At 43.5% G+C, this 24,435-nt stretch overlaps 1 protein-coding gene across 4 annotated transcripts in view; it reads left to right on the top strand.

Annotated features, from left to right (window-relative positions):
* Positions 1-24,435, top strand: part of SNX17 (sorting nexin 17) — a 147,134-nt gene that overhangs the window by 77,520 nt on the left and 45,179 nt on the right. For all 4 annotated transcript variants that reach the window (XM_029596353.1, XM_029596352.1, XM_029596350.1 and 1 more), the window contains exons 2-7: positions 8,345-8,419; positions 9,442-9,559; positions 9,917-9,981; positions 10,305-10,415; positions 10,848-10,938; positions 20,534-20,621. In XM_029596353.1, coding sequence (XP_029452213.1) covers positions 8,345-8,419; positions 9,442-9,559; positions 9,917-9,981; positions 10,305-10,415; positions 10,848-10,938; positions 20,534-20,621 — 548 coding nt within the window. The remainder of the gene's footprint in view (positions 1-8,344; positions 8,420-9,441; positions 9,560-9,916; positions 9,982-10,304; positions 10,416-10,847; positions 10,939-20,533; positions 20,622-24,435) is intronic.

The following is a 24,435-nucleotide window of genomic DNA, read 5'->3' as shown; positions in this document are numbered from 1 at the left end:
GTTGGAGAGCCATCACTTCAGACCAGTGGGTCCTCTCCATCATAAACTAGGGGTACAGGTTACATTTCCAGGAGACCCCTCTGGGCTGTCCCCTGTATCCATCTTGGAAGGCTTCCAGGGATCGAGAAGTACTTCTCAAGGAGCTCTCTGCCCTAACAATGGCCAGAGCAGTCGAGCCCATACCTCTCAATCAACAGGGAAGAGGATTCTACTCCAGGAATTTCCTTATCCCGAAGAGAATGGGAGGTCTTTGCACGATTTTGGATCTAAGGGCCTTGAACAAGTTCCTCACACGGGAGAGGTTTAAGATGGTCTCACTGGGTGCCCTTATTCCCCTTCTGCACCAGGGGACTGACTTTGCTCCCTCAATCTACAAGATGCCTATGCTCACATAGGGATTGCCCGTGCCCACTGGAAATATCTCTGGTTTGTGGTGGGCAAACACCATTTTCAGTACAGGGTGCTGCCCTTCGGACTGGCATCCGCACCCCATTTTTTCACGAAGTGCCTTGCGGTGGTGGCTACTCATCTGCAAAGGCAATGTGTGCAAGTCTTTCCCTATCTGCACAACTGGCTGGTCAAGGGTGACTCCATACAGGGAACGCTGCAGTCCCTACAGGCCACCATTCGAATCTTGGAGAACTTGGGATTTTTAATCAATTACTCCAAGTCCCAGCTGCTCTCATCCCTGCATCTGAACTTCATAGGTGCCAGGTTCGACACGGCTCAAGTCCAGGTGTTTTTGCCCAGGGATTTAGCAATCACCTTGGCATCATTGGTAGGGACGATCTCAGGAAGTCACCAAATTTTGGCGTGCACCATGTTGCACTTACTGGGGCACATGGCAGTGACTGTCCGGGTCACTCCCTTTGCTCGCCTTCACATGCGCAAGGTGCAGTGGACCCTGTGATCTCAGTGGTGCCTGGCCACTCAGGTCTTTGGGGTGCGCATTCAGGTCACCGCACTGCTCTGAGTCTCCCTGCATTGGTGGGTGACTCTTCCCAGTCTGGAGGTGGGGGTTCCATTCCAGGCTTCCCTCATTCAGGTTGTACTCACCACAAATGCCTCCCACCAGGGTTGGGGAGCTCATGTGGGGGACCTTCACACCCAGGGTTGCTGGTCAGCTCATGAGCTGAGGTGTCAAATCAGTTTCCTGGTGCTGCGGGTGGTCCATTACGCCCTCTGGGCATTTCGGGAGCAACTGTCCGGCAAGGTTGAGCTCCTCCAGACTGACAATCAGGTGGCCATGTGGTACCTCAACAAGCAGGGAGGAACAGGATTGTTTTTCCTATGCCAGAAGGCAGTCCAAATCTGGTCATGGGCCTTATTTCAGAAGATTCTTCTTTGAGCCAGGTACCTGCCGGGTCAGGAGAATGTTCTGGCGGACAGACTAAGTTATTCCTTCCGACCACACAAGTGGTCCCTGAAGCAGGAGTGACATCATCTGACGGCTCTGACATGGAACCAGCTCTAAAAAGCTCAAAAAGTCTTTGCTAAGCATGCCCCAGAGTTTCCTGCACTTGGATGCTGCCTCGTTAGCCCCTCTTTGTCTTCATCCAAGCTACAGCACAGATGTGTTTTCTCAGTCTTTGTTTTTGATTTTCTTTTTTTGCCTTGTGTTTTGTGAGTTTGCAAGACCCTTTCTTTGTTGCTGCCTCAGCAGCCCTTCAACTGAAATTTTAAGTTCTTAAAAAAGAAAAAAAAAGGATTATTGGGGAAATAAAAGGTAAAATCCAGTAGTCAACGGGTTTTAAGGCCTCTGAGTGCAGGCATTGCATGTCCATTACTGATACCAGCTCAATTTGCTAACACTGCCTGGGCTTAGACCGTGATACTCCCAGTTGTGGTTGGATGTCCCCACAGGTTCAGCAATCCCAGACCTAAAAGATGGATGCTCTGCAGAAGACACTATTGGGTAAAACCCCAAAGCTTAGATGCAAGGGCAGACAGTGCAGCCACTCCACCTCTCAGAGCAAGGCTTCTTCTGGCTCCCTTTGCCATAGGAAATTGGTCATGCCAAGACTCAGCTCCCTTATTTTCATGCGAGTCTACTGGGAGGGCTTCCCCTGTGGCTCTGACCTCCGGATCCATCTCAGGTCAGGGGCTGAGTGTGGTACAGAAGCAAATGGCCCCAGAAGAGCACCTAAGTAGCTCAAGTGATCCTTCTGTGCCAAAGAATTCAGTGCTGTTGACATAGAACTCCCATTAGGGTGTAGCTGTTCTTGACACTGAGAAGAATGTCAGCTGTCTCTGCATAGGTCACTTCATCTTTCCTGGCATGGAAGATCCCTATGGCACCAAGCAACCTATTCTGCCCGGATTCTTTGGTCCTGACACCATCTATATCTGAAGCATGCCATCGCACTTCCACAAAACAGTCTCCTTAGCGCAGATATCAGGGTGCTTTCAGTTTCATCAGAGCACAGCGCAGAGGTGCCTTTCCACAGGGGGAGCCTTAGTATGAGAAGTATCCTTGCCATTGCGATGGAAAGGATGGGTGCCGGCCAATAAGGCATATTGGTGCAGACGATGCAGTGTGCTTCGGAGATTTTGGCTTTGATATCAGTTCATTTTCAGCACCATCTGCCACTGCAGCGCTCAGTGAGGAGGTGTCCACCTGGGTGTCCAAAGATAATTTGTTAGCTTAGCTGGTTTTCTTAGCTTAGCTGGGTTTAAAAAAAGGTTTAGACAAGTTCCTGGAGGAGAAATCCATAAACTGCTATTAGTCAAGTTGACTTAGGGAATAGCCCTGCTTATTACCAACATTAGAAGCATGGGTTCTGTTTAATGTTTGGGTACTTGCCAGGTACTTGTATCCTGGATTGGCCACTGTTGGAAACAGGATGCTGGGCTTGATGGACCCTCGGTCTGATTATGTTCCTCCTCCGGTGCAGAAGATTCCTCAGCCAGTAGGAGCCCAGTTGTTTGGAATAGGTAAAGAATTTATTTTCCTACTAGAGCCTGGGAGACCAAAGAGGGAAGTTGAAGCTTTTTATCTGGAATGGAGGAACTTTTCTCACACAGCGGGGCTCAAGGGTTCTTGGGAGATTCAGGCCTCACCACATGGATTACCAATGATGAAAGTCAGTCCCCTACCCGACTGACTCCCCTCCCCACTATGGGAAGGGAGGGGGTGGTAGAAGTGACTCATTCAGAGTTTGTGAGAGAGGGTGCCATCGGAAGTTGCCTGCTCTGTCTCCATCATTCTCGTTGGGGTCCTGGTTGAGTGTTCCTCCATAGTCAGGTGAGGACGACTCCACAGCAATTCCTTGAGAGCCCCTTCTGGACTTGCCACAGCATACAGCTTCTGCAGAAGATCTGCTTTTCTCATTTTCTATATAAACTGGTGAGGACTTTATAACCTTGAGCAAAGAACAAGACATGATGATAGATGTTTTTGGCTTGTTGCAATTTCTACTACCTCCTATGGATTCCTCGGTTATCCCAATTCATGGCCACCTGAAAGGCCACCTGATGATGATGATGTGGTAACTTCTCTGTCATGCCTTTGGTAGCCCACAAAATCAACTAGAGTATTGCACCACTCTACTGTAGTAATGGAGTGTGAAGGAATGTCCCTAAAAGCCTCCCCAAACAGTACTGAACCAAGTGTCTGGCATGATCCACCTTATGAACATAAGAACATGCCATACTGGGTCAGACCAAGGGTCCATCAAGCCCAGCATCCTGTTTCCAATCCAGGCCATAAGAACCTGGCAAGTACCCAAAAACTAAGGCATGCTGGTAGCTCTGTGGACAGGTCCCCTGAGAACAGGAACCAAGAACTCCAGGAGAAGGCAGCTCCTGTAACATAAGCTGCCATACTGTGAGTATAAGGGAATAGCAGTCCCTTTAATATAGCTGTTCTACTTCTGTGTGATGCTGAAAGTGAAGATTGCTGATGTATTGTTTGCTGTTCAGTGTAAATAAAGTACTTACAAAGCCACAGACTGCTCTTGCTATCTTACATGGAGTTGGTATTGAAGTGGGAATAGTGTTCGAGAGCACTCCAGTGCACCTCCTGTGAAAGATTCAAAGTAGTTAGATGGGTTTTGGGGAAGAATGTCTTCCAAGGATCAAAGCATTGTGCTTGAATTGTGGCCCACCGTTTAATTATAGTGCAGTATTTGAGTGGTGTGCAAAAGTTGAAGCCTTTGATGGAAATGACAGACTCTAGGCAGGCAGAGTTCCAATGGTCTGTGGACGATACGGATGTGTGTGGGATGCATCTCAACCACTCCGCGTAAGAGGCCTTTGACACTACAGCCAGGACCTCAATGTCTATAGAGCCAGGAGGTTTGTTTCATTATGAGCACGTGAGCAAAGAGAGGATGTTTACGATTTCCTGGCTGATATGCCCTCTACAGGGGAAAATTTTGTTCAGGGACAAGGTACAAGAGATGATGGCTCTGAGTCCTCTTAGTTTGTTTGCAGCAGTGGAAGACCAGCTTGGTCCTGCCAGATGTCAGTACTTCTACAAACAATTTTTTCAGAGGTGGCCCTTCCATCCTTTTCAACACTGAGCTGCTTCTATCCTGTGACAACAACTACCTGCCAGAATGCAGCAGATAAAGACTCAACAGTCACAGATTAAACCGAGAACCAGATTTTGATGCCCTTGAGGCCTGCTGCCTCTAGTATGAGGAAGTGTCCAGTATTTTTCTTCTAGAGTCGATCTGCATTACCAATGAAAAATGGGTCATGAATATTGTGGATTATGGCTACTACTTGCACTTCTCTTGCCCTCCTGTATCCTAACAGAGATCAGTCTTCAGTTATGAGCCTCTCCAGAACCTGGATAAACTCTGTTAAGGAGAAGGCATTTCTACCTCTTGAAAGAGCCGAAAGTAGTGTTGGGCCTTGTGAGATCCCTTCTGCTGCAGGATCGGACATTAGCAAGGACAGTGCTTCTCCTCCTGGGTCACATGGCTGTGTGTCGGTGCACTTGGTTCCTCTGACTAGAAGTGTGTATGTGCAGTATTCAGTGGGGTCAATGGCTCCAGCTGTTATCCTGCCTGATCTTGATAACTTCTGAGATGCAAGCATCCCTCCAGTGGTAGATAAACCCAATGGTTCTTATGATAGGTCTTTCACTGTGCATCTCAGCACATCAAGTGACCCCCGTCTTCCAATTCCTCCACCAGAGGGTGGGGAGCACACACTGAAGCTGCATGGTTCCAGGGGACTTGGTCCTAAGTAAAGAGCTGACAACAAATCAACCTTCTAGAGCTACGAGCTATTTGATATGCGTAAAAGGATTTCTCCCACCTGCTCTCTGACAAGAGAATCCAATCAGGTGACCATGATCTATGTAAAAAAATTAAAAAAAAAAAAACCAGGGGGGGCGGTACCAGCTCGTACAGTCTCTGAGAGGAAGCCCTACAAAGCTGGTTGTGAGTCGGTCACTACAATACACATCTCCAAGCAACTTATGTACTGGACATCTAGATTACACTAGTGGACTGGCTCAGCAAAGTTCTACAACTGCAAGAATGGCCCTTAGATCAAGAAGTCAAAACCTTGTTCCAGGACTGGGGAATACTGGTGATTGATCTCTTCACCTCCAAGGGCAACCTGAAGGTACAAAGTTCTGCTCCATGCTTCCAAACAAGTGTAGCTTAATGCCTGATGCTTTTGTGCTAGACTAGAGCATGGGTCTAATCACTGCGTATCTGCCAATGAAGATTTTTTTTTTTTTTAATTCTTAATTACTTTTGGAATATTTCTACAGGGTGGCCCATAGAAAAGTAGCCTGCCTGTGTCGCACTGGTGTTGGAGGTGGCCTACTTTTCCATGGGCCACCCTGTATATAATTATGCTTTCACAATAAAGTGTATAATATGTTGTGTAAATCAGTGAAAGAAACCCCCACTTTATTGCATTTTGATATGTATTTTTTAGACAGCAGAATGTAAAAAAATGTACAAGAGTGTAAAGGCTTCTATCACAACCTGCATGTGTGGTATCACCAGCAAAAGGGGGGACGAGCGCCTACCACTTCTGCTGGATAGTGTTCTGCTTTACCTGCAGTGTGCACAGCTGTACACTTTACCCTTCATATGGCCTCCAAGATACATATAGATAGAGAGACAGATGGAGACATCTTCCACAGTAGGCACTCTCACTTGTTGGAAAATACACCAAAAGTACATTCTTTCAAGCTAGCAACTTCAAGGCAATTGTTTTAATCTGGCAAAAAAACCCATCTTTTAAAAAGCATGATTTACAGCTCATGCCTGTGGCAAGATAAGCCTCTCTTTAGTGATTTTCCGATACCATATTTTGTCCTCTAAAACATTCCCATGATCCAGAGCTTAACAGAAAAAAAAAAAAACCCCACTTAGCACATGAGGACAGCCTGACAGCTCAGAAAATCGGGTAACAGCACCTTTCCCAGTACCTGTGTCTCTTGCACATGATGCTTGTGTTTTATAAACAGAGTATGTTGTAAGCAGAGACCTACACATTTGTTCTGTGGGTGTGTTTGGCTACTTGTGTGAGGTATGAGAGGGAGAAACCTTCAGACCACAATGTTCCTTTAACAGCGGGAATGAACACCGTGATTAGTGTGTGCTTCTGATAAGAGTATTCTTATAAGCAACATGTTTTTGCAATAGGTGTTTCAGAAGTACAGTTTCTAAAACTCTAATCCTCACTTGCCTAAAGTCAATACTTTGAAGAAAGCTGCAGCTCTTCCGACCTTCCAGTAATATATTCCCTTCAGTCCTGCAGTTGACAGAACCATATACGGTATCTCATTGATCTGTCTTCCTGAACCATTCCATTGGATCAGCACATGTATAAAAACTTTGGTAGCTTCCAAATATGTGGGATGGATGAAGAAACTTTTGAATTGGCTATTTAATTATGAACAGTGTCATGTCTATAGGTAATTCCACTTCTGTGCATGGAAATAAATGTAAATCAAAAATATGTAATGCCCTATTTTATGGGACTAACACGTTTCTTGATTAGCTGTTGGAAGCTACTCTCCCTTCATCATGTTTTGTTTTGTGATGAAGGGAGTGCAGCTCACAAAAGCTAGTCAAGAAATTAGTCCAATAAAAAGGGGACCACCTTATACCTTTTTTTTTTTAATTGACCTTTACATGTCTGCAGAAAACAGAGGAGAAAATGGCAATCTAAGACCTATTTTACCAATAACTTCCAAGTTAGGGTCTGTATTAGATGAACCCTTTTCATTATAAATTTTAAGATGCGCATACAAAATTGAAAAGTTTGCACAATCTCAGTGCAAAGGCCTAATAGCCTTTACTGTGAAATGTTGACAGAGGCTTAAGCAGGGCTGACTTTTAGGGGGGTGTGATCTGTGCAGTTGCACAGAATGCAAAGCACTATAGGGACAACAGTGCCCCCCTCCCGATGTGGCTACTGGGCTGAAGAAAAGCTGAGGCCTCTCTTCCAGTATGGCCCATGAGACTGAAGAAGGGTTGCTGCTGCTTCCCAGTACCACCCATGGTGCTGAAGTGGTGCTGCTTTCACCGCTTCTGCTGCATTGGGTTCCTGGCACTTCTAAATGCTACTTCCTGGCATGCCTCTCTCTCTCATGGTACATTGCTTAAACCACATGAGAAAGAGACATGGGCTGCAGAAAGTAGCATTTAGAAGCATATTCCTGATGCTAGCAACCCACTTTTCACGAGCTAAACTGAGCAAAAAAAAAAAAAAAAAATTAGATTGAAAGAAACCACCTTGAAACCTCAAGAGGAAAAGGAGACACATCAGGAGAAAGAAAACCCTTAGTTTAAGATTCTGCTTACTGCTGTGTTTGGGAATGGGTTTGCATAGCCAGAGTGCCCCAGAACTATTGTGGATAAGCCTCCATCACAGACCTACAGAAGATGTGACACACATTTGATGTGAGTTTGATCTCAAGTAGAGGTTCCATTAGATCCTGCAGCATGTGAGGCTCTCTTGTTTTTCTAGTGTGCAATTTTATTTTCCTAACCAGAGGAAAAAAAATGCTGTTCCAGCATAGCAAAAGCTGACCTCTCCTCAAGTCCGGGATGGACAGAGGAAATTCCGCAGCAGTCTGGTCCTGGCCAGAAAGCTGAGAACTTGGGATAAATAGAGTACACACCTCAGCAGGCTGATTAATCTAAAGAAATGAGGATGAAGGCATTCAGAATGAAGTAAAATGGAAGATTCAGCTCTGCCCTTTCTTTCTCTTCCCAGCCCCTCACCTCCACCTTGTAGGGGATGGAGCTACCAACCAATATTGTACAGAATGTTTTGCAGATAGAGTGGGTGCTATATTGTGAGAATCTTTCTGTTACCTGTTGTGTGACTATCTAGTGCTTCATTTTTCTCTTTCTTCTGGCAGGCCTATAATATCCATGTGAATGGCGTCTTGCACTGTCGGGTTAGGTACAGCCAGCTCCTGGGCCTGCATGAACACGTAAGTAGACTATATCTTTACGTGAAAGTTCAGCCTTAGATTATCTTGAACTATCTAACATGTGATTCCCTTTCACTCTGTTTGGAAGGACATATGGAGTTTAATGGAGTTTCTTAATTTTAACTTAATTTAATTTAATCAATTTAATTTTCTAATTGTTTTAATTGCTTTATTGCATTGCACTTGTTTTCTCTCATGTTGCCTTATGTGCCCGTTTTTTGCTCCTTTCATACTTTCTATTGGTTCTATGTACCCCCCTTCCCTGTTCAATGTATTTTCCATTCTTTTGTTCCACTGTAAACCGATATGATGTTTCGACTAATATCAGTATAAAAAATTTCTTAAATAAATGACCAACTCCTTACTGTGTCAATCGATAATTTGCATATACTAGGTTTTATGGATACATCAAGGATTTAAAATAATTTATATGTGTATATAATTGGATAAGAACAAAAGATATGCCATACTGGGTCAGAGCAAGATTCATCAAGCCCAGAATCCTGTCTCCGACAGTGGCCAGTTTGGATCACAAATACCTGGCAAATCCCAAAAAGTAAATCAATCTATTGTTCCCTCTCAAGGATAGCAGTGGCTTTCCCTAGTCTCCCTGGCTAATAATGTTTTATGGACTTTTCCTCCAGGAGCTTGTCCAAACCTCTTTTAAACCCCTCTATGCAAATCTTCTAGCAATAGATTTCACAACTTGATTGTGCATTGAATGAAAAAATACTTTCTGGAGTTCAGTCTGGTGGTGGTTAGTTTCATGGCGTGTTCCCTTGTTTTAGTTTTAATTGAAAGGGTAAATAAGAATAATTCACCACCTCTTCCCACATTAAAACATACTCTGCCTCTCAAGGTACCAGAACAGCCCTTTTTTTTTTTTTTCTCTCACGGTATTGTTCTGGTACCTTGAGCCCTAGACCATATATTAATGTGGGAAAGGAAAGGTGTCCTGTTGACTGTATTTTTTAAAATAATTTGGCTACCTTCTTTTTTTTTTTTTTTTTCTTTTTCCTCAGTTAAGAAAAGAATATGGCAGCAATGTGGTCCCAGCCTTCCCACCCAAGAAGCTTTTTACCCTCACCCCTGCAGAAGTGGAACAGAGAAGGGAGCAGCTAGAGAAGTACATGCAAGCTGGTGAGTCTTCGCCTCTCCTGTTGTGCTGACGATATAGACTTGTCGGCGCTGGGCAGCACAAAGAATGCTTATTTTCCTTATTGAGCTATAGCCCTCATGTTAAGGCTCCTCCAGCCTTCAGAAGCTGTTAATGGGTGAAGAGAATGTGATAGTGTACAGTGCTTTGACTGCATAAGGTCCTGCAGTGCTGTGGTTATGAAATATATTGGGATCTTCTTATGTTTTATGCATGTTATTTAATTTGCCTTGAATGGTTCTGGATTGGCAGATTTTAAGATTTTGTAAATAAATAAATTGTGGCTATTGGTACAGTAGTTTGGCAGTGCACCTCTCATGCATATGTTTGTAAATCCCCAGTACGTCAAGACCCATTATTGGGCACCAGTGAGACCTTTAACAGCTTCTTGCGGAAAGCCCAGCAGGTGAGTAAGATTTAAATATAAAGAAAATAGAACATGACAGCAGATAAAAGTCTCTGTGCCCTCCCTTATCTTCCCCCTAGTTCTGCTGGAAAAGGTTTACTTACTGTTTCTGATTTACACCTTTGAGATATTTGAATGTGTCTGTAATATCCCCCTGCTTCCTTCTGGGAGATAGAGGTAAACTGGGATATTGAACTTGGCCCCCCCCCCCCCCTTTCTTTTTGGTCTCTGATCCTGGCCTACTCCCATTTTACACGTGCTTCAGGTGCTCCTTCATATGATGGTCGCTAATAAACCTTGTTTGTTTTTCCTTTTATTTTTAGGAAACGCAGCAGATCCCTACGGAAGAAGTTCAACTGGAGGTGTCTCTTTCAAATGGGCAAAAAATCAAGATCACGATTCTTACGTCTGACCGGACAGAGGAGGTGCTGGAAGTAAGTGCGATATTCTTGATAGTCCCGTGACAAATATGGTGACTGCTTTCTTAATGATCTCTGCTAGGCTGAAATCCGACGTTTTTGGTCTGAATGTAAATGCATTGCCTATAATGTGTCTTCTGGCTCTGTGGGGCAGGTGGAAGTAAAGTTGCTAAATGAACCATCTTTTTTTTTTTTTTGTGATGAACACTGGAAGGGGATGCGGTTTCTCTTTCAGCAGAGTATAATGTTTAGTGGAGGAAATGAATAAAATATTTCCAGCATTTATTTGTGTCTGCAAGAGAGGTGCGACACAAATCCTGGAAATATTTTATTCATTTATGGAACTATGCAATGTTTTGCCGTGGTGGCACTACTGTATCTCAGGTGACCTTACAGGGGAAGCCTTCATTTTATTCAGTTTTGAAAATGGTTCACCTCTTTCCACAGGCTGTGGCCTCAAAGCTGGATCTGCCAGATGACTTGGTGGGATACTTCAGCCTGTTCCTCGTGAGGGAGGGGAAGGATGGGTCATTTTCCTGTAAGTATCTCGATTTGCCTTTTTATTGCTTTACTTGTTTGACCTATCGAGCACTAAGCTTTTGTGAACTGCTTTCCCCAGAGGCCTGGTAAATGTTTTTTTCATAGTCTCTCCCTACCCCACAACTCACCAGCATCATTAAATCAAGATGTAATTTTTTCCGGACGAGTCTGAAGTTTTATTGCAAATCTGATGTTTCATAAATATACCATATGTGCTAGATTTAATACACAGAGAAATGACATTTTAAAATAGGTTATTAAAATTAGTGTCATAAACACAGATTCAGCTAAATCCATCATACAATAAACAGACTGTACTACTACAGCCGGTGGGGGCTGCCGGTGGGGCAGCCCCCACCGGCAGTGAATGAATGCGCGCCTGTGCGACCCCTGCGATTCGATGCTCAAGGCAGTCACATGCCGTGACGTCACGGCATGTGACTGCCTTGAGCATCGAATCGCAGGGGTCGCATTCATTCACTGCCGGTGGGAGCTGCCCCACCGGCAGTGAATGAATGCGCGCCTGTGCGACCCGGCCTAGATTTAACACGCGACCACTCGGCTCCCGCCGGCCGCCTGGACCCACGCGGCCCTCCGACAGGTATTTAAAAAATTCGACTGTTTTTCCAATATAAGACATACCCTGAAAGTAAGACATAGTGGGACTTTTGGGGGTAAAAAGAAAGTAAGACGCTGTCTTATATTCGGGGAAACACGGTATATTTACTTTTATACATTTATTAAAAAATGTATTAGTCGCTTAACACAGGAAAGGCCTAGGTGATGTACAGAAAAAGCATTCATAAAATCAAATAAAACAATACTAGACAATAACAAAATAAAAAGAACTTACTGCAGGATCCTGTGATAAGGAAGCTAACAACTAACTCCAATCAGAAGTAAGCTTTACTAAACAGGCTTTGATCAAGCTTTTGAATGTCTTTAAGCAATCACAATGTCTTAAGTTCCATAGGGAAGGAATTCCAAAGAACTGGACCTGCAGTAGAAAATGCAGATTCCCTTGTGAGGGACAGGCGAGCACTTTTTAAAGATGGAATATCGAGGAGGCCGAGTGAGACTATCTTAACTGACACGAGGGTTGCTAGAATTTAAACAAAGCATTGAGCCATGGACAGGATCTCAAATTAAGGAGTTTGAAAATAGCCCGATTTTGTAATCAATTTATTGTCTTAAAGGTAGCTAGTTCAACTGTATAAAGATTGGAGTGACATGTTCAGAACGTCTGTGACCAGAGATAAGATGTGCAGCTGCATTCAAGAGTAATTGAAGTGGCTGAATAGTAGAATCGGGGAGACCTAAATAAAGTCCATTTCAATAATCAACAAGGGGAAAGATGGAGGCCTGCACAACAGTGTGAAACTCAGAGGCATGTAATATTTGTTTTAAATCAGAAAGGACACTCAGCTTGTAGAAACAGGCTCTAACTACTAACTTAATGTGTGTTTGCAGTGTAATATGCGAATCAAGAAAAACACCAAGACGTTTGATACTTTGATTAATGATGAAGGAAGAGCCATCAAGGGTGATGGAAGAGTTATCACACACGGAATAAACTCTTTGAATGAGAAGAAATTCAGTTTTATTTGTATCAAGTGCTAAATTGTTCTGATGAAGTCATAATTTTTAGTGTTAACTGCTGAACATATCCAAATTTACATTATCATGCCAGGTGGGATGAAGACAAATGAAAAACTAATTGTCATCTGCATAAATCTTATAACCATCACATAGGGTAGATAAGAATTTACAGATAGGAGCAAGATAAATGTTGAAGAGCATGGATGATAAAGCAGAACCCTGAGAGACACCAGTCTTGAGAAGAGACCATTAAGAAACTTGATTTCTAACTTTCTAACTTTAAATTGTTGAAGCCAACCATTCAAGAATGAAAACACCAAGCCAAAACGGTACCATGTGCCTGGAAATGGTGGAGGAGAATGGAATGGTCAATAGTATCAAAGGCAGAGAAGATGTCTAAGGACTCAAGAATGTAATGATGACCACTATCTAAGCCTCGTTTGAAGATGTCCATCATAGAAAGCAATAGCAGTTCAGTACTAAGATGCTGCTTGAAACCAAATTGATGAGGATCAAGGATTTCCTTGTCCTCAATAAAATCGGATAGCTGTTTCAACACCACCGATTCAAGTAATTTTGTCAAAATAGGCAAAGATGAAATCTGTAATTATTTTCATCTGAGACATCAAGATTAGAATGTTTTAACACGAGACGAACAGCTTTCTTCAAGGAATTGAGAACAAAACCCTGTTCAAGAGACAAATTGATAATTTTATTTATTTATTTATTTAAATACTTTTGATATACCGATACTCAAGACTAGTGTCTTATCGTACCGGTTTACATTGAAATAAGGGGTAACCGATTAACTAGGAAGATAAAGTTACAATGAACAGGGGATTTACAGGGTGGGAGAGTAGAGATCAAAAGCATACGATTAACATAATAAATTGTAACATAGTTAAGTGTAACATAACACAGTTTAACATAGGAACGCATGTAGCATGCTTAGATCATAGCTTAATCTTTAGGTCTATAAAACTGCAGGTACGAAAGAAGGAGGAGGAAGGGGCGGATCTGTGAAAAAGGAGTGCATAGATGTGCTGTTTGTAGGGTGTCTTTTAAGAGAAGGCTTGTGTGAACAGCCATGTTTTAAGTTTCTTTTTGAATGAAATCGGGCTTTGTTCTTGTCGAAGTTCCGGGGGAAGAAGATTCCAATGATACGGACCAGCAGTGGACAATGTTCGTTTCTGTATGGAAGTGTGACTAGTGGATTTGTTAGGGGGGGCTTGGAGCGTTCCTCTGTAAGCAGATCTGATCGGTCTTGTGGAAACGTGAAGTTCGAGAGGTATTTTGAGTTGTAGAGTAGATCGGTGATATATGTTTTTGTGGATGATGGATAAGGTCTTGAACATTATTCTGTGGGTGATAGGTAGCCAATGTAGGTTGAATGTATAATTGAAGTGAGATGATAAGCAATGGTGTCTTTATTAGCTTTAAACAGAGCGATAGAATAGTTTCTAACAGGACAGATAACATGGTTCATAAAGGACAAAATATGCTTAACTTCCAATTGAGATGTTGGGGGAAAAAAGGTAGACCAGCATGGTGCAACATCTGAATCAGCCTTATATGTGGAATTACTAGAAAAACCTAAAGTGAGTTATTGAATCTTGAGAGAAAACTACTTTGAAAATGTATCTGATTAAGGAGTGCCAGCAGAAATTAAGGAGTAAGAGGAGCTGTCAGTAAGTTTCAGAGTTTGTTTTTGGTTTTTTTTTAGCAAGTCAAAACAATGCTTTTGGGTTATAGCCCATCATCCTGATTTTACTAGAGTAATAGTTCCTCTTGGCTTCTAAAGTTTATGATTGATATTCCTTAAGCAGCCTTCGATAGGTGGAAATAGTCAGGAATACGATGAGAGCGCCAAATGCACCCACTTTTTCTGAGGGCCTACCTAGTGGACCTAAGAGAAGGCGTCAGTCAAGGTTGTGATGTATTCTTATAAGGATAGAAAGTCTTCAGGGATGCTAGCGTGTCTAATGCTGAAATAATAGTTGAATACCAATCAACAACCATAGGGGTAGGTTTTAAAAGGAGCGCACGCTACCCAGCACGCACACGTACTCCTGATTTTATAACATGCGCTAGGGCTGAAGTAAGTTGCGTGCCGGCCAACTGCCGGCACGCAATCCCAAACACAGTAGCAAGTGGCCGCTGTGCCAGGAGCCTCTGACCCCGCCCCCGGACCGCCCCTTTAGTAAAGCCCCGGGACTTACACGTGTCCTGGGGCTTTATGTGCATCACTGGGTCTTTTGAAAATAGGCCCAGCGCGCGTAACCTTTTGAAAATCCGGCCCATAGTATCTAGAACTGACTGAGTGGACTTTAAAAGGCTAGACATGTAGTCAGAAAACTCAGTATTGTCCACATAACCACATTGAAGGTAGGAATGATTGGCAGCATTGGAGTTAGCGATAGTGAACGGGATAACAATCGAAAAACTAATTAGCGAATGATCTGACCAGGGCACATCCTGAATGACAAGTGAATTAGAGCACTGTTCACTGAGAGAATCATTGACACAGACTAAATCTAACAAATGACCTTGTGAGTTGATTGGGAAATAATTTGAGGCCACCCAAGAGAAGATAAAATGCCCAGAAATAAGCACAATAAGGAGCCAAATGGAAAACATTGGCATGCAGATTAAAGTCACTAGTCACCACCATCTTAATGAGGTCAGCTTTAACCAATGGAAGAGGTTTCACTTGTAACAGTTTGGGTGGACAGTAAACAAGGCAAATAGAGCAACTAGGAAGAGCCAAAACAAATGATTCATAAGGAGATACTCCACTAAGGTCCTCGAATTTAGGGTTTCAAGAATCCATATGAACAATAAGTAAACCACCACCCCTACTTCTCTTTCTTGGTTGAGAAAAACAATTATAACCTGCTGGACAAATGAGATGAAGAGAAACTTGATCATAGTTAAGCAACCAGGATTCTATTATACAGAAATAATCTGGTTGCTTTTCTGCAATGAGGTAAAAAATGATTTGAAATTTGTTCTTACCAACTTGAGCATTAATAAGCATGATGGTGATTGTGACTGTCAAAGACAGTCAATCTACAAAAACTCCGCGGACATCCAAAATTACTTAAAAGGAAAGATGGAAAAGCTAATGCAGAAAGAAACTACATCACCACACCTCTAATATCAAAGAGCATTAAAGACACAAAAAATTTTAAATGACCGTCATAATAGACATCATCGATAGTGAAGAACACTTTGCTGCTCTGCCTTATATATAATCATAGGTCATTTAGATAGTGAAAGAGTCCCAAATTAACCTGGTATATGAATAGCAAGAGTCCCACATGATACAGATGTGATTTTATGAATTTTAGATGCAATTAAATAATTAAAAAACTTTTTGATACAAATAAAATTAGCATTCATAAGAACATGCCATACTGGGGCAGACCAAGGGTCCATCAAGCCCAGCATCCTGTTTCCAACAGTGGCCAATCCAGGCCATAAGAACCTGGCAAGTACCCGAAAACTAAGTCTATTCCATGTTACCGTTGCTAGTAATAGCAGTGGCTATTTTCTAAGTCAACTTAATTAATAACAGGTAATGGACTTCTCCATCCAGAACTTATCCAACCCTTTTTTAAACACAGCTATACTAACTGCACTAACCACATCCTCTGGCAACAAATTCCAGAGTTTAATTGTGCATTGAGTAAAAAAGAACTTTCTCCGATTAGTTTTAAATGTGCCACATGCTAACTTCATGGAGTGCTCCCTAGTCTTTCTATTAATCCGAAAGAGTAAATAACCGATTCACATCTACCTATTCTACCTCTCATGATTTTAAACATCTCTATCATATCCCCCCCTCAGCCTTCTCTTCTCCAAGCTGAAAAGTCCTAACCTCTTTAGTCTTTCCTCATAGGGGAGCTGTTCCATTCCCCTTATCATTTTGGTCGCCCTTCTCTGTACCTTCTCCATCGCAATTATATCTTTTTTGAGATGCGGCGACCAGAATTGTACACAGTATTCAAGGTGCGGTCTCACCATGGAGCGATACAGAGGCATTATGACATTTTCCATTCCCTTTCTAATAATTCCCAACATTCTGTTTGCTTTTTTGACTGCTGCAGCACACTGAACCGACGATTTCAATGTGTTATCCACTATGACGCCTAGATCTCTTTCTTGGGTTGTAGCACCTAATATGGACCCTAACATTGTATAACTATAGCATGGGTTATTTTTCCCTATATGCATCACCTTGCACTTATCCACATTAAATTTCATCTGCCATTTTGATGCCCAATTTTCCAGACACATGTGCTTTCAATAAATCAACAAAGGTGAAACAGTGCGTTAAGCCTTATCTGGAAATTCTGTTGTGTCCAATTTCTTATATATTCCTCCAACGTTGCTTAATTTTCCCTGGAAAAAACATAATCACTGTATAATACACCAAATATTCACCTCAGTAAACAATGCCAATGCCGAACATGGGACCATGTTTTGGATGGGAGTCCTTCTTCAAAGAGCTGAAACGTGCTTCTGTGAAAAATAAAAATATTAGATTGAATGCTGCCATAATAGTGTACAAATAAATAGCACAGGAGCAAAAAATTACTTCGAATCAGCATGTATAATATCTCTTGCTGTTCACATACCAGGTTAATTTGGGACTCTTTCGCTATCTAAATGCAGAGCAGCAAAGTGTTCTTAACTATCGATGATGCCTATTATGACGGTCATTTAAAAGTTTGTGCGTCTTTAATGCTATTTGATATTAAAGAAAGAATCAAAACATTAGTACAAGTAATGGTAGACAAGAAAGATGGCTGCCTTAGAGGGCTTATAGCAATGGGAATTACAAAGAGTACCATACTGATCATGATGAATTATTACAGGGATATTCAAACCAAACTCAGAGGAAGAAATGTGATTTAAAAAGATCGAGAGAGAAAGTCCCAGCAGCACTTGGCATGCAAGAAGGAACTCCTTTGTCCGCGCTCCTTTATGTGCAATAGATTACGTAGCACCTTCAGAACTGACCACCAGCTCTTGACACCCCCCCCCCCCCCCCAATGCAGATGATGTTGGGGGAGGTGGGGCCATGGGCCAAAGCCGATGGCAGAGCTGGCAGGAACACCACAGGGCTGTAGAAATCTCTCTCTGATGGGCCAGGAGCTGGAAAGTGGCCTGATAGTCCGGAGAGAGAATGATAGGCAGGTTAAATTTAGAACTCAATTTCTCTCCCTGGACAAGCAATTTTGGTGATGTCATCTGATGGCGCCAAGATGGAAAAGGGTCTTTCAGAGCTCAGAAAAATTGAGAAGGAGTTTCTGAGCATGTGTGGTTCTTGTGCAGCTGTCATAGCATGAGTCTCCTCAGTCTTTTTTTCTTCTGTTCATGCAACAGGATGCGTTTTTGTGCTCTCTTCTAAACCACTCAGTGAAATCTTTTGCTCTGGTTTCAGTTAAATTAGCATTTTTGATTTTTAATGATTCTCCAAAAAAAGGGCCAAGATTTTTTTTTTTTTTTCCCTTAATTAACATTATGCTTTTTCATAATAGGTAAGGTTGTTGCTGTTCCAGTCCTGGCTGTTAGTGCTCTTTTGATATGGCTGGTATGCTTTTATAATTTCTTTTTAGCAGGTTTTCATGTTATTTACAAATTGGCGGGTAGGGAAGGGATTTTGAAGTATTATTACTGAAGGAATTGAATATATTTTTTATATGGTGAGTTGAAAGGGGAAATTTCCTAACTCTGCTCTGTAAAAACTCCAGAAGAGGTCAGAACTTTCTGAGGTTGACAGTGAAATGCATGAGAGTTTGTCTGTATCAAAAAACGGTGTGCTGCATATGCATATCAGTCCCAGATTTCTCACTGATGCAGTAAGCAAAGATTAACATTTTTGTGAAAAAATAACATTTAATAATATTTTATAAGCAGTTATTGAAATTAAAGAATGTTATCTTTCTCCTACATCATTTTCAACAAAATATCTAGGATTATTATTTTTTTTTTTTGTAGTTAAATTGTAGTGTGCAACGTGTCACGCACATGAGTATCATCTGCCAGGTGTGTTATGACGGGGAAAAAAAGTTGAGAACTACTGCCCTAGGCAGTTACTATTTATTTATTTATTGATTGATTGATTGCGTTTTATATACTGTCATTCGGTAGAGCCATCATAACGGTTTCAGGGATCAAACTACAGGAAAGTGTTTCCATGTTCCCCTCTACCCTCAATAAAAAAGGAAATTGCATGTGACATAATGTTACAGTATTAATAGTAAATTTTTGTATCCATTGCAAGTACAAAAGTTTCATGCTTTGTTATATTCGTACACTACAGTATTCAGGTAATCGTGAATCACAAATACATCAAATATTATGGAATGACAACACTAAACCTGTATCATGTTTTTCTTTTAAGAGTGTTTTTTTTAAGTGGAGGAATTACACTCCAACTTTATCTAGGAAGGCCATAAAATTGACAGTCCTGGTTTTACCCCATTGAATGATGTAGCCTTAGTTTTGTTAGAGAATCCAACAAGGAAATCAGGACTACATCTTCCTGCATGCAGTGGGTCAAATCCAGGACTGATTCAGCTTGTCCCCTGCACATGGTGCAATGCAGTCACTCTATTTATGGCATATTGTGATGTCACATTCCACGAAGTTCAACTGAGCTTACCAGACTTTGATATAACCAGGAATCTGAGAAAATGCCGCTTTGGCAATCTGTACAGCATAGTGTAGTTCATCGACTTGTTATTTAATCAGCATAAAAATTCAGCTGACAGCCTAGATAGGTGTGACAGCTGTCACTGCCACTAATAACCTGGCAATATCAGCTACATCCCCCATGACAACCCTTTCAGATAGAGGTACTTCTTTTCTGAGCCATGACTTTCCAGCCATAACCTTCCTGTCCAAACGTGCTTGTACTGGGTATACATGTGACTTTATGTAGGATCACACTGTAAGCTTTACCAGTAACACACCATCCTGTTTATACCTCCTAACATGCTATTCCAGATGGCCACGTTATCGTTTCCAGTGTTGTCTGTTTGTTCTGAGGCTATGCCGTCGTATCAGAGCTCAAGGCTACTGTTTTGTGTATTATCAGCCCATTGAGCTGTATTAGTTATATTAGTATCAAGTGACCTGGTCTAGGCTGACAGAGAAAAGAAATTTGCATCCTAGTTTTCCCAATTCTTCTCTGATGTGTAAAAGGGGTCCTGGATTGCACAGAAGAGACCTAGCAATTCACATTTTTAACCTCTATTTCCTCCCCCCTCCTTTCCAGGATGATTCCCTGGCATTACATATTCACTGACCACTGGAAAAACAAGTTTCCTCTCAGCAGAGTGAGCCCTTCAGTTTTATTTACATGCCAGCAGGATGTCAACCCTGCACCAACAGTCTGCCTCCTTAGCTTCTACAACATTCCTACATCCTGCCAACCCCCCCCTCCGCCCTTTCCATGATGCAGAGGCCAGAGCTGGGTCTTCTGCACACAAGCCAGATCCTTCCACTGCCTATCATAATTGTCAGCACAGGCACCAGAAAAATCCTTAAAACAGGTTTGATAGGTCATAAAGATGAAGCTTCTGTTGTGTACAGCATCGTATTCACAGGCATGATAATGCAGAAATAAAAAAAACAAACAAACATGGTTGTTCAGGTTTTTGTTTATAAGTGCTATTTTACCACTGATTACACACTTCATCCTCGTTAGCGGGACAGATCGTATTATCCTGCCTGTCCTGGATGTCTCTACTCCCTCCCTAGCCCCTCACCCTTCAGACTCACAAAGGTTCCAGGCCCATGTGTTCAGTGATGTGTGTCATTACACTGCAACTCTAATGTGGTGTGAGTAGTACTGCACAGGGGCTGGCAAGGGAGTAGGGGAGGACTGGTAGACAGTAAAAAGGAGAAGGTTTGGAGGCTGTTACCCCCTAATGGACGCTCTTTACTTTATATTTTCTGCTTTATTTCTTCTTTGCTTTCAGTTGTAAGGAAACTGCAGGAGTTTGAGTTGCCATATGTATCTGTGACAAGTCTTAGAAACCAAGAATACAGGATTATTCTGCGGAAGAGGTAAGCATGTTTAATAAAGGATTCATCTTCATTCTGCTCTGCAGGGTGAGCCCCTTCCAAGTCTACTTTCAGCAGGTCCCTCCAAGCTCTCAACTGTTTGTTGGGAGCTCTCGAAAGAGAATTGTGGAAAAGTATCATGTAGAGAGAAGCAGTTTTATACTATCTCATTGTTCTTCAAAAACCACCAAAAAAAAAAGACCCGCATTATTTTGAATGTAAAGAGCTAAATGTTTATCACTGATTGATCCAAGATGGACAGGAAACAGCAACATTTAAAACATTTCTGGGACAAATTCCTCTTCAGAGGTGAAATACCAGAAAGGCAGCTTCAGGGGTTAGCTATATGTTTGCAGCAAATGCACTTGTTCAGCAATACTTCAGACTCACAGATGGCAAGCAGTCCAAAGTGCAGAACTGTTGCAGCATCTGTTGCCATTTAAAATTGCGAAAATTCATTTCTCCGAGGACAAGCAGGATTGTAGTCGTCACACATGGGTGACATCATCAGATAGAGCCCCGGTCCAGAACTTTGATCTCAAAGATTCTAGAACTTTCAGATATGCCCTACTGAGCATGTGCAGTTGTAGTTATCACCCTGCCCTCTAGGCAGAGTCCCTCAGTCTTTTTTTTATTTTTACGGAGCCATGTGGTCGTGGGAGCTATGTGTGTCACGGAATTCAGCTTTGCTCTCTTCTCGCAGTTTTTGTAAGTGATATTTTCCTAGAGCTGCAGCTGTTTTATTTTCCCTTACCTTATGATAGTTTTATTTTCTATTTTTCTTTTCCTTTTTTCCTCCTCCCTCGGGGAGTGGACCCGACCTTGCCAACCCGGACCCAGATCAGCCGTTGTCCGGGGTCCCAGTGGTCAAAGAGGATGACCCCAAAGTGGTTCATTTCTTCTGCAAGGAGGAATTGGGCCCTCTTATTTCCACAGTTCTGGAGGAGCTGTGCATTGAGGCCCTTCAGGAGGGGACTGAGCTGGGGGCCATCGGTCTGGACATGATGGGTCTTTGGATCTGTCCACGTCTTTTCCTTTTCATATATCAGTCAGCGCCCTGCTGTTTCGAGAGTGGAACACTCCGGACACTAGTTTGAAGGTTAGTCGGGCAATGGACAAGTTGTACCCGTTGCCAGAAGAGGCGCTTGACCTTCTGAGGATTCCTAAGGTGGATGCTGCGGTGTCCGCGGTTACCAAAAAGACAACTATTCCAGTCACAGGTGTGACTGCTCTCAAGGACCTCCAGGATAAGAAGCTGGAAGCTCATCTGAAGAAGATCTTTGAGGTTGCAGCTCTGGGGGCGAGGGCTGCTATATGTAGCAGCTTTTATGTTGAGAGCTGGTCTTCACTGGTTACAGCACTTGCAGATGGACAAGACCTTGTCAGGCTCTGATGCCCTGCAGGCCAAACAGCTGGAGGCTATGGGCCTACAGTGAAGATACACACTATGATCTGCTCCGGACTTCGGCCTGGTCAATGATGTCAGCTGTCTCCATTCGTCGCCACCTCTGGTTGAGGAACTGGTTGGCAGATGTCTCTTTCAAGGTGCAACTGAGCTCCTTGCCGTTTAAGGGAAAGCTACTCTTTGGCAAGGAGTTGGAGGATCTGATTAAATCTCTGGGGGAAAAAAAGTTCCACAAGTTGCTGGAAGATAAACCAAAGGCGGAGTGCTTTTCCCTCTCATTCCTGTTTCCAGGGGAATCGGAGGTTTCAAGCATCCAAGTCGTCTGGCTCCTCCAGACAGGTCTCGGGCAAGCAGCAGTCTTGGAGCCGGTCCGTTCGTGGCCGATGTTCGGGCAGAAGACTGTTCCTCCCAGGGGTCAGGTGGAACCAAGTCTTCCCAATGAGGTGATGCCAATTTACTCCTTGGTCCCAGCAATTGGGGGCTGCTTAGCTCTGTTCCACAAGGACTGGTCCAAAATCACCTCGGTCCAATGGGTACTCAGCGCGTTGTAAGACAAGGCTGCGCTTTAGAATTTGCTCGTCCACTCCGAGATCGGTTTTCTGGTCTCCCCATGCTCTTACGAGCAAAAACGGTTAGCGATGCAGGACACTGTCCGTTGCCTCAGCAAATTAGGGGCCATCGTGCCAGTGCCCCTGGAAGAGCAGAGGGCAGGTCACTGCTCCATTTACTTCATAGTGCCCAAGTAGGAAGGCACATTCCAGCCCATTCTCGACTTGAAGGTCAACGCCTCCCTCAAGGTTCCTCGTTATTGCATGGAAACACTCAGTCAGTGATTGCTTCGGTCCACAAAGGGGAGTTCCTCACCTCGCTGGACCTAACAGAGGCATACCTACACATAGGGATCCGCCCCGACCACCAGAAGTACCTGAGGTTCATGGTTCTGAGGGAGCATTTCCAGTTCTGTGCCCTGCCCTTCAGACTCGCGATGGCTCCCAGGTCATTTACCAAGGTGTGTTGGTAGTGGTGGCGGCAGTGCTCTGGAAGGAGGGAGTCTTGGTTCATCCTTACTTGGATGATTGGCTGATCCAAGTGAAGTCAGAATCTCTGTCGGATGGCGGTGGATAGAGTCCTCCAGCTCTTGAGGTCCCTAGGGTGGATATTCAATTCGGCCAAGAGTTGCCTAGTACCCTCTCAGACCTTAAAGTTTCTGGGGGCGTTTTTCGACATGTGTTTGGGCAAGGTTTTTCTCACCGAGGGCCGGTTCTCCAAATTGCAGGCTCAAGTGAGCTCGCTGTTGGACAAACGTTTTCCCAGGGTCTGGGATTATTTGCAGGTCCTCCAGTCCATGACTTCCACCTTGGAGCTGGTTCTATGGGCCTTTGCTCATATGAGATCTCTACAGACCACTTTGTTATCCCATTGGGAACTCATCTCGGAGCAGTTTCACCTGCCTCTTCCTCTCACTGAATCTGCACGCTCTAGCCTTTCTTGGTGGCTCTTCCCGGACAAGTTGCGCCAGGGTGTGGACTTGGAGTTTCCCACTTGGGCAGTTGTAACTATGGATGCCAGCCTTTCCGGGTGGGGAGCAGTCTGTCAGGATTGTTCGGTGCAGGGACGATGGTTGGTGGAGGAGGCATCGTGGTCTATTAGAGACCAGGGCAGTGTGGATGGCTCTACATGCTCTCCTCCCTCTGGTGAAGGGGAGATCAGTTCGGATCCTGTCTGACAATGCGACAGCAGTGGCCTACATAAACCGCCAAGGAGGTACCAAGAGCCGGGCGGTAGCCTTGGAGGCCCCAGAGTTGATCAGCTGGGCGGAACTGCGTCTGGAGAGGATTGCAGCCTCCCACATTGCAGGCACGGACAACGTTCAAGCAGATTTCCTAAGCTGGATCCTGGAGAGTGGGAACTTTCGGAGGAAGCCTTTCACCTCATATGCAAGTGGAACCGGCCCTGCACGGATTTAATGGCGACTTTCCGCAATGCCAAGGCCATGAGGTTCTTCAGTCAGCGTCAAGAGACAGGAGCGGAGGGGGTGGAGGCTCTAGTCCTCCCTTGGCCATCGGATGTTCTCCTCTACGTGTTTCCACCATGGCCGCTAATTGGCAAGGTGTTGCGCTGCGTAGAGGCCCATCAAGGGGACGTAATTATCATAGCACCCCTCAGACTTCAGACATCCACATCCTATTACTGATCTGTGTAAAGTTCAATTTCTCATCTCCTATTCTCGTAGCCCTGCCATCCTACCCTAGTGATAGCCTATCAATTTATCAGAGAGTAAGCAGTCTCATAAGCACCTTTTGCAACCTTCCTTGGGCTTTAGCCACAGTGTGTCCCCGATGTACATAGAGAAGTGTTGTATTGGCGGACCCACTCCTCTCTCCTGCTGCTGTTCTCTATTTCACATAGCTT

This window comes from Rhinatrema bivittatum, chromosome 3 (assembly GCF_901001135.1).
Source record: "Rhinatrema bivittatum chromosome 3, aRhiBiv1.1, whole genome shotgun sequence".
Lineage (NCBI taxonomy): Eukaryota > Metazoa > Chordata > Amphibia > Gymnophiona > Rhinatrematidae > Rhinatrema > Rhinatrema bivittatum.
Note: the sequence above shows the minus strand (reverse complement) of the source record. Positions and strands in the feature narration are given on the sequence as shown.